This window comes from Penaeus chinensis, chromosome 8 (assembly GCF_019202785.1).
Source record: "Penaeus chinensis breed Huanghai No. 1 chromosome 8, ASM1920278v2, whole genome shotgun sequence".
Lineage (NCBI taxonomy): Eukaryota > Metazoa > Arthropoda > Malacostraca > Decapoda > Penaeidae > Penaeus > Penaeus chinensis.
In genome coordinates this window covers 12,684,775-12,694,774 of record NC_061826.1, presented here as the reverse complement: position 1 = coordinate 12,694,774, position 10,000 = coordinate 12,684,775, and the positions used below count along the sequence as shown (strand labels likewise).

The following is a 10,000-nucleotide window of genomic DNA, read 5'->3' as shown; positions in this document are numbered from 1 at the left end:
CCAACTATTGAGATTACCTGTTAAATGGGGGGACGTGGAAAAATATATGAGCTTTGTTGGAACTAAAGCAAAATCACCAACAGATATTTGTAATCAGTGTAAATTCATTTATCATTTGCTTCTGAAACTCTAAAAAAAAAAACATTAATACATTTAAAAATACAGAAAAAACAGATCCATAAATACTGGAATTGCTTACATGAACAGACAGCCATGTAAGCAATTCAATACATGTATGCTTGCACACGCACACTCACACACACACTAAATCAAACAATTTGTATATTTTTCACAATATTTCAACAAATATCCTAATTCAATCATAATCTCATAAAATGAATCAATAGACCAAGAATTCCTTCATAAAAGACAAGCATAAGACCAGGTTCAACAAAACACAACTTTAAAAGCCTTACAATGTAGTTTCTGAGGAAGAGCATAAGCAGTAGGATTGGCAACATGTAGACCTCGAAGTAGTACGTTATGACCATGAATAATATAAAAGCTATGATGCTCCGAACAGGTGATTCCCACTCCCAGCATGATCTGTTGATGGGAAGATCAGGTTATAGAGACTGTCAAAAATGTGCTGTTATATGCTCGAAGGTATGACAACCAAGACAATTTCAAATTCAATGTGAGGCTTGATAGGGATGAGAGAGGGAGGGAAGAGGGAGGGAAGAGGGAGGGAGGGAGGGAGGGAGGGAGGGAGGGAGGGAGGGAGGGAGGGAGGGAGGGAGGGAGGGAGGGAGGGAGGGAGGGAGGGAGGGAGGGAGGGAGGGAGGGAGGGAGGGAGGGAGGGAGGAAGGACGGAAGAGGAGGAGGAGGAGGAGGAGGAGGAGGAACAGCAAAAGAAGGAGAAGAAGGAGCAGAAGGAGAAGGAGAAGGAGAAGGAGAAAGAGAAGAAGAAGGAGCAGGAGCAGGATAAGGAGAAGGAGAAGAAGGAGAAGAAGGAGAAGAAGGAGAAGGAGAAGGAGAAGGAGGAGGAGAAGGAGGAGAAGGAGGAGAAGGAGAAGAAGGAGGAGAAGGGAAGAAGAAGGGAAGAAGAAGGGAAGAAGAAGAGGAAGAAGAGGAAGAAGAGGAAGAAGATGAAGGAGGAGGAGGAGGAGGAGGAGGAGGAGGAGGAGGAGGAGGAGGAGGAGGAGGAGGAGGAGGAGGGAAGAGGAAGAAGGAGGGGGGGGGAGGGGGAGGGGGAGGGGAGGGGAAGGGGAGGAGGAGGAGGGAAGAGGAAGAAGGGGAAGGAGGAGGAGAAAAAGGACGAAAGGGGGAGATGGAAAGAGAGAGCAAGAGGGGGAGGAGACAAACCAATTTTCATTATCAAAAACCCTCCCAAAAAGAACTTACTTGATAAATTTCCCTAACTCATAGAAATCCATGATGGAAGACTTAAGGCGATTGACATTTTTGATAAATACTTGGCGCTTGAATTTCTGCTCAGTCTGCATGTACTTCTCCTCTCTCGGGGTGAAAGTTCGGATGGCAGCACGGACCTGGAGTGAAGAAAATAAATTTAACTTTCATAATAATTGCGATTGTGATTGGGGTATTTCTACTCTGCTATATGATGTTCTAAGCACTCAAGATAAAGCTAGTTCATTAGTTTTTAATTCATTGTCCAGAAAATATGTCAAATATGATTCTAATTATGGCTTGAACACCCAAATAATGGGTATTATGTTGAGGTTTCAGTCTATATTTCAAATAGTTATTTTATTCACCAAAATAAAACATCTCAAATACATACTGGATTCCATTCAACAGAACACTCTAGCAGAATCTCTGGATTATTTCCCTTTGCACGAGCACGTAACTTTTTATCCTTTAGAGGATACCTATTTTTGGAAAACAGAAAAGGGATAATAAAATGAACTACAAACGTGGAATAATAAAATATAACTACAAATATTTTATATAACATGAAATCAAAGCTGAAACAACTATGAAAGGTCAACTTCATTATCATTGGAAGGTCTTATGACAAAAGCAAGAGCAGGAACGGAAATAAAAGCACACATATCAAAGAACAAACATTTACCATTTCTTCTCGCCATTCTTCATCCGAAGTAAAGGAACGACGACTTTCCCCAGAAACTCTACCTTGTGGTCTCTGTCTTCATCATAGACTGTGACATCCAAAACATTATGGATATCCTTAACATTGCTGAAAGAGAGGAAAATTAGATGTTACAACAGATGAGTGTGAAATACAAAATCTCAATTTGTAATGAGTGGTTATACTGGCAAAAAATAAACTTTATTTCTTAGTATTAGGAATACTGTTCCTAAGACAGCAAAATCATTCCAATAGTTGTTTTTTAAACCACCTAAATAAAGTACACAACCACTGTTTCTTTTGGCCTAAATAAATAAAGAGAAGTGAAATACTAACAAGGTGAAGATCTTATTCCATGTGGGAGAGAGCGTCTTGTACTCAGTCTGTGTCTGAAGTCTGGCATTGCAAAGTTCCAAGACACAAAATGGGTCACTTTTGCCGCCTATGTCCGCTGCCGCCAAGCCCTGCGCTCGATACACCTTGACCCGCAGGTGGCCAATGTCTTTCAGGTTGTGAAGAGATCTTGTGAAGGCCTAGGAAGGCAGAGAATAAACCATGTGAAAAAGTCGGCTTGCTCATCGTCTTCACTATTAAATATAGAACATATAGCATCACCTACAGTATATCTTCAAGAATCATATCCTTTTCCAAATATATCAAAAGAAATAAACAAATTAACATACAAATAATCTTACATATCTCTTGGAAACATTATCCAATTCTCTGGGATTCTCCTGGTATGAATGAAGGTCTGATATGGTTTCAGAAGAAGTCGTTCCAGAAATTGTGAGGAGGAGGAAAATGGACCCCGCTCCCTTCTCTAACTCCGCCCAAATGTGGTGGGTCTTCTCGCGCTCGTACTGGGTCAAGTCCAGTGTACATCTGTTGCAAAAATACACGATTTATAGCTTTGGAAAATATATGAAGCATAATGTTATGTTGAGAAAACTACTTGTGAAACACGTAAAACTTGTCGCTCAATCCTCTCTTCAGTTGCGTTTTGCATCTCTCACTCACACAGTCACTCGCTATCTCTTTCTAACACACTTATATGCACACACTCATTCACACACTCCTTGCATGTGCACACTTGCACATGTACATGAATAAACACATACTGACATACACGTACATACACAATAGGAAATTTGAAAAGAAGTGCGAGGTAAAAGGAAACACACACAGACATCAATCACATCAGACACACGAGTCACACGGCCGAGATCTTACCTTCCCATGAAATCATCTTTACTCCGAACATCCTTATCCCACACAGTCAGTTCCAAGAGCTGGCTCTGATCCTCAAAAAGGTGGAAATCAAATTGCTCCAGCCACTTCGGAGTTAGCGTGTGCATCTCCACCTTGCTCTTGTATTTCTCATTGCCAAGCCTAGGAAATTTGGGAGCAAAAAAAGGAAAAAAATAATAGCAATGGTAAATGTCTCATGTTATGCGAGAGATTTAAGTTTAGAAAAAAAAGCAGAGTTACTTAGAGTAAAAGGTTGGTTTCCGGTTTTCTTTTACCATAACTATTACAAACACAAGCACCAGCTCAGTAAATCAGTTGTGCTATATAATAGTGTATCATTGACCAGAGACAAATAAAACCATAAAAGTTATATAATTAATAATAATATAGAAAATAAACTGTAAGAGGCCATTCATGCTTCATAATATATTTAAAATATGGAGGAAATAAAAGTGAATGTCATATTCCATTTAACCCATTGCCTTGTTTAATTGTTTTTACACATAGATGGCTACACTTGTACTAATTCATCAATGAGCCAATTACGAGTACTGGCTGTCTCGCCCGTTTTCCCGTTTCGTTAATTTACGAAAATATTTTACGTTATCTTATTTAGCTGTTACAAATGTTTATAACATTATAGTAGTTATAGTGTTTATAATAAAAATAACACCATCAGTATTCATAGCACTAGTAAAAAATACGTTTTTCCCGCCAATTCAAGGAAAGGTGAAAACAGGTAAGGTCTCAACATCTAGTAATTGACTCCTTTGTGGCTGGGCACTAGCAGAGCCATCTATGTGCAGGGACATTTCGCTAAAATGTAAAAAATGAGCACAGCATTTTCCCCATTTTTTATTCATTTTCCCCGGCGGCAATGGGTTAATGAAGTAGTTTATAAAGTGACTTGATACCTTTAAGAAGTACCATGAAAAAATAAAAATATTTTGACTAAAAATGCTAATTCATTATCATGATGATAATGATAATGATAACAATAATAATGAGATTAATAATGATAAAGAGAAAAACAGATCTCTGTAAAAGAAAATTGAATAGATTTATAAAAAATGAAATGCAAAACTAGCAAGGAATGTAAAAGCATGTTGTTGTAATGTGCAACTGGAACAAATATATAAGAAACAAAAAATAAAGATATCCCACATTAAAAACTGAAGTGAAGCTGCAACAGTATTCAACAGTGCATGTATTGTGGGGAAGAAAAACCTCGAGTAACAACAACAACAAAAAAGAAAGAGGTATTATAAATCATCTAACAGTCTGAAGATTTACAAATTTTACCAAATCATACTTAATCAGTATTTCTGCAAGTCACCCTAAGATTTTTTTTTCCCTTACTGCCAACACACTCACATATCCAGACAAAAAACAAAACAAAAAAACACAAAAACAAACTATTCTAATCTTCTAAAGTGCTAGAAAATATATGCAAAAATTGACCCGAGAATATAATCTAGAGAAAACAAAAAATACCTCACGAAACCTAATGACCCGCACAGCATCCTCACCTGAATTTCACATAGGGATCCGAAGTGCCGTCGGGATCCATAGGCAGGAGCTCCTTGCCTTCAACCAGCACGATAGTCACCACGGAACTCCATATCTGGCTCTTGAGGCGACGTTGCTGCTCAGCCAATCTTGAACCTCCGCGTTGCAAATACTGCAAAGGAAAGGAAGGTCGACGTGATCATTTGGGGGGAATTATGTGGGCGTTAAAAAAGGATGTTATGGACACCGTGCACCTTAAGCGAGAGTTGAATGATTCGATAATTAAAACAGAAACAGCGAGAGGACAGGGAAAAAGAGAGGAGAAGAAAGGAAATATTAATATTTTAATCAATATAGATTTAACCAAGTGAGTAAATAATGCCAAACTATACAATGGCTTTTGTTAATTGAAACCTGCAATAATGTGGATGAAACCTTTACCCTACTGATTGACTAAATATTTATGTTCATATAAACACACTATCAATTCCTGTGTGTGTGTGTGTGTGTGTGTGTGTGTGTGTGTGTGTGTGTGTGTGTGTGTGTGTGTGTGTGTGCGTGTGTGTGTGCGCGTGTGTGCGCGTGCGTGTGCGTGTGCGTGCGTGTGCGTGCGTGCGTGTACTTGCGTGTGCGTGCGTGTACATGCGTGTGCGTGCGTGTGCATGCGTGCGTGTGTGTGTGTGTGTGTGTGTGTGTGTGTGTGTGTGTGTGTGTGTGTGTGTGTGTGTGTGTGTGTGTGTGTGTGTGTGTGTGTGTGTGTTTATATTATGCCAATAATATATAGTTTATGAATACAACTGATACAGCTGTATATTTTTTAACTTTTTGTTCCATACATTAAAGCTAAATAACAGCACTTGTATATCTTCTTGCATATGACGTCCAACATTTATTAATTTATTAATAAAAATATACAACCATTAACGGGAATACACTGAAATCCTATATAAACTATGTTACTGAATATTAAAGAGCAAGATTAACAATGCAGTTTATTACACAAGCTAATTGCCAATCTATATCCGTTAGTGGTTAATGTTTTAGAACAGTGTAGTCTCAGCATGTTTACGAGACTAATTAAGGCAGCAGCGGTCGTCATCACCGCCATTTCCTCGGCAATCAGACAACACCCAACTTACTTCGGCCACTTTGCTGAGAGTGTCCCCCAGCGTCTTGTGGCTCTTGCCGTGTTCGCCCGGATTCCCCGCAGGGTGGTCTTTGTGCTTCGTCGGGTGTGGGCCGGCGCCCTCCGCCTTTGGCTCCTCCGCGTGAGGCACCATGGAGGAGCGGCGCGAAGAGGAGAAGAAATGGCCGAAGAAGAGCTTGTGGTCGGTGTGGGGCAGAGAGGCCGAGTCCTGTCTCTCGTCCCGACTGTGCTGCGAGCTGCTGTCGTCGTCGGTGCCCCCGTCGGAGTGGTCCGAGTAGCTGCTCGAGCGGAGGGACACGGAGGGCACCAGCAGGGAGCGCTTGGTCAGGGGCGCCTCGGAATCCCTCCTGTGACCGTCGTATTCCTCGGAGGAAATGTAGCTGCACGTCTTCGTGGATGAGAAGGAGTAGTCGATAGAGCGACTGTGCTCCGTGTCGTTTTCGCTCTTGCTCCCCTGGCACTGCAGCTCTTCACTGGAGGTCACCGTCCCGGTGCATATCATGCCTTCCACGAAGGCATGGTGCAGCGCCTCGGAGAGCACAGAATACGTCTGGGACTTCCCCATGCCCGGGCTGTTCACCGACAGAAATTCCTTGGGCGACTCGCACATGAACTCCTCATTGGAGGTCGTGACGGCATGGCTGTTGAGCAGCATGCCGGCCAGGTCGTGCCTCTCCACGGAGTCCTGGCTCTCGGTTCCCCGCGAGGACCGCAGCAGGAGGCGGTGGCCGTCATGGCCGTCCGAGTCGCTCGACAGGTCGCACTTGACCTCCTCTCCCGCCTCCGAGCCGCCGTCCTCCTCCCGGTCCTCGGTGCTCGGGGAGGGCGTGCGGCTCCGGAAAACCTTCCTGAAGGCCTTGGCGAAGGAGCCCCCGACTCGGTCCTTCTTGCCGGGCTTTTGCAGGCCCAGGGGACTGCTGCTCCTCAGCTCAGGGGAGCCCGAGTCCTTCTTCCGGAGGGGCTTGAGGGGGCTGAGGGGCTCGCTGATGGTCACCTGGAGAGTGCCGTGGCCGACGCCATCGCGCGGAGGGGACGCGCTCACTCCCTCGCTCGTCATGGTCACATCCTCTGTGTTCGTGATAACATGATGGCTCCTGAACTCAGACTCTTCATGCAGAAGCTGAAGGATTGCCAAAACATTTTGATGACTATATCACTTCTGGTTACAACAACACTTTCAGCGTATTCACACGGACACCATAAAATGCTTTCATGTTTCCCAGGAGGGAAATACCCTTTGCAGTTTCCATTACACCAAGAAAAGTTTTAAGCGCGCGCGCGCACAAACACACACACACACACACACACACACACACACACACACACACACACACACACACACACACACACACTTCAAAATGAAAGAGGACACGGTTAAAAGATAAACGTACTAAAACATAAATAAAATAAAAATCCTTGTCCCTCTGTCGGGAAAACGCAAATTGTCTGATGTAGCTTATGATTTACAAGAGAAATGCACAAGAAAACATGGTAATGACAACAATAATTACATTATTCCCGCTAATTCTACCCCCCCCCCCCCTTTCTCGTTTGCCTTTAAACACGGTCTCCCAAATCTGGAAAACTATTAACGATCATACAAAACAATAAAATGAAATGCAAAGACATGTGACTAGGGAATATGAAGCAGTGTTAACATGAAGAGAATTAAATCAAACGAATATGTTATTTCTCTTAGACACATCGCGAATCGGGACTGACTTCCATTTATAGAATATTACGACAAAATATGAATAATGTGCTGATTCACTTATTCAAATTACCAACATCAATTTCTAAATGTAGACATAAATTCTGAATCACGAACAAAACATGGCGTCGCGCACACATGAATATATATATATATAACTACATTCGCACGCACATCCTATATGCAATTATTCTTGCCAAAATACAAGCATCATAGAACACGTTAAAGGAATTTGCAATATCATATTGCTGGCAGTGTTAAAAACAAAGTGAAATGTCAATATTAAACTATAAATTAATAGCGTCAGTGTTGAATATCGACAGAGATGTCAACACGTTAATTTTTCTCTAAATGCTCACAGTTTCCACGTTTCTTTCTCTAGAGTTTTATTGCAATACAAAACATTTCAAAGTTGTAAATTGTGATAACTGATGTTCATGGAGATGTGAATTCTCTTTCGAAAATACAGACAAGCGTTCTAATAAATCGATTTTTATTATTATTTCTATACCTCAAAATACGAAAGATATTCCGCGTAATCTGATAAAGACCTGGTCCATTTAACATCAACATACCAAACCTTACATATTCAACAAATCTAATCTCTGTTACACGATAATGACCTTGTCACGGACTAGGAAAAAAGGTCGTTGTCACTCTGTCATAAACACCAGGGACCTTGAACGTGTAAACCCATTCTAATTAGGAAAACAATGGAAGGTAGTTCATCATGGTGACCCAGTATTTATGCTAATTAGGACAGAAGGGTATGGGCACAGGGTACGCCACCGTTTTCTTTTCTTACACGAGTTGAAGACCGTAAGGGGGAGACTCTGCTAAATCTGGCAGTCCTCCCGAAAGTACTAATCATGAAGTTTCTACCGAATAAGTTTGAGACTTACATTAACTCGAAAGCTAGGATAAAGCTTTCAATGAACTTGCTCTATAGAGAGGTGATACTTATGAGCTTGAACTGAATCCTCCAACACAGGTGAAAATTACGATGTTTTTCTAAACTATCTTCCACGCTTGTTAATGCAAGACTTAACTTCCCACCGATTTTAAATATTCCAACTCAACGTGGCAGACAACAACAAAAAGGAAACGTGACACAAAAACAAAAACAATACGGGAATATATTTACCCTTGGTCGATATAAACTACACGACAACAACAAAACAACACAAATAGTTACCGTTAGTGCAATTCAAATGCAAATCAGCGCATGACGTCAGAAATGTAGCAGAGACCGACCCCACGTAACGTTTTTTTGATTACTATTTATCTATTCATTCATTTTCTTTTTTTCTTTCGTCGTGTTCGTTTTAGTAGGTTAACGCCACAACACCACCGTATTGTGTAGGCATCCCCGGCACCCTTCCAACGCCCCAAGCCAACGACTAACAAAACGAACAAAGGGGGAAAAAATAGGGACTTGCAAAAATAACAACAAAGCGGACATTGTACACGTGTATGTAACTTTTATGTTAAAAAAATTTGCAAAAGTATATGCCATAGTTGAGTTAGTATTAAAGGCAACGACCGCCGACTCACACATGTTGTCTGGGTAAAGCAACACTGTACATGCAAATTTATTTTCTTGGAAGGAGAGGGAGAGGAAGTGAGTGAGGGAGGGAGAGGGAGAGGGAGAGGGAGAGGGAGAGGGAGAGGGAGAGGGAAGGAGGGAGGGAGGGAGGGAGGGAGGGAGGGGGGAGAGGGAGGGAGGGAAGGGGGGAGAGCGAGGGGGAAGGAGGGAGAGATGCGAGACGAGAAGGGGGAGGGGGACAGGCGAAGGGGAGAGGGGAGGGAAAGAAAGAGGCAGACAGAGAGAGAGAGAAAAGAGAAAGGAGAAAAAAAAAGGGGAAATCCCAATTTAATATACACTGCAATTCCCCCCAACCCCCCCCCACAAAAAAAAAAAAAAAAGATAAATCAATATATAAAAAAAAAAAAAAAATCGAAGAGAAGTAAACAGCGATAACTATGATGACTCATACCCACTGCGCCTCCAACTCCGAGCAATTAAACAAACACAAAGCCACTTAATTCATAAAAGCGCCATGCTCAATGAGCGACGTGCCTAAAAAAATTCATACTCACGCTTAGAAAAATAAACCAACTACGGACGTACATAATTTCAACTGTCCTGTTTCGCCCTATGGACCAAACAGTAACGTGACAGACAAACCAATGGGAACTTAAGGGAAACGAACTTCTTAATTCTTAAAACTCCGCGGAAACTAACCAAGCTTTTTCGACTTTTGAACGACGAACCTAAATATTTAGAACTAAAAAAAAAGAAAAAAAAAATACGAAAAAAACGAAGAAGAAA

General features: G+C 41.7%; 1 protein-coding gene across 12 annotated transcripts in view; it reads right to left on the bottom strand.

Annotated features, from left to right (window-relative positions):
• Positions 1 to 10,000, bottom strand: part of LOC125027731 (multiple C2 and transmembrane domain-containing protein-like) — a 145,782-nt gene that overhangs the window by 8,894 nt on the left and 126,888 nt on the right. For 8 of the 12 annotated variants that reach the window (XM_047616834.1, XM_047616833.1, XM_047616838.1 and 5 more), the window contains exons 2-11: positions 5,950 to 7,077; positions 4,831 to 4,982; positions 3,284 to 3,442; positions 2,749 to 2,935; positions 2,390 to 2,586; positions 2,036 to 2,161; positions 1,745 to 1,832; positions 1,345 to 1,490; positions 417 to 546; positions 1 to 17 (exon numbers count right to left, since the gene is read on the bottom strand). The exon at positions 1 to 17 is cut by the window's left edge and continues 73 nt beyond it. In XM_047616834.1, the coding sequence (XP_047472790.1) occupies positions 1 to 17; positions 417 to 546; positions 1,345 to 1,490; positions 1,745 to 1,832; positions 2,036 to 2,161; positions 2,390 to 2,586; positions 2,749 to 2,935; positions 3,284 to 3,442; positions 4,831 to 4,982; positions 5,950 to 7,077 (2,330 nt within the window). The remainder of the gene's footprint in view (positions 18 to 416; positions 547 to 1,344; positions 1,491 to 1,744; positions 1,833 to 2,035; positions 2,162 to 2,389; positions 2,587 to 2,748; positions 2,936 to 3,283; positions 3,443 to 4,830; positions 4,983 to 5,949; positions 7,078 to 10,000) is intronic. The other 4 variants (XM_047616842.1, XM_047616843.1, XM_047616844.1 and 1 more) reach the window with 1 other exon arrangement.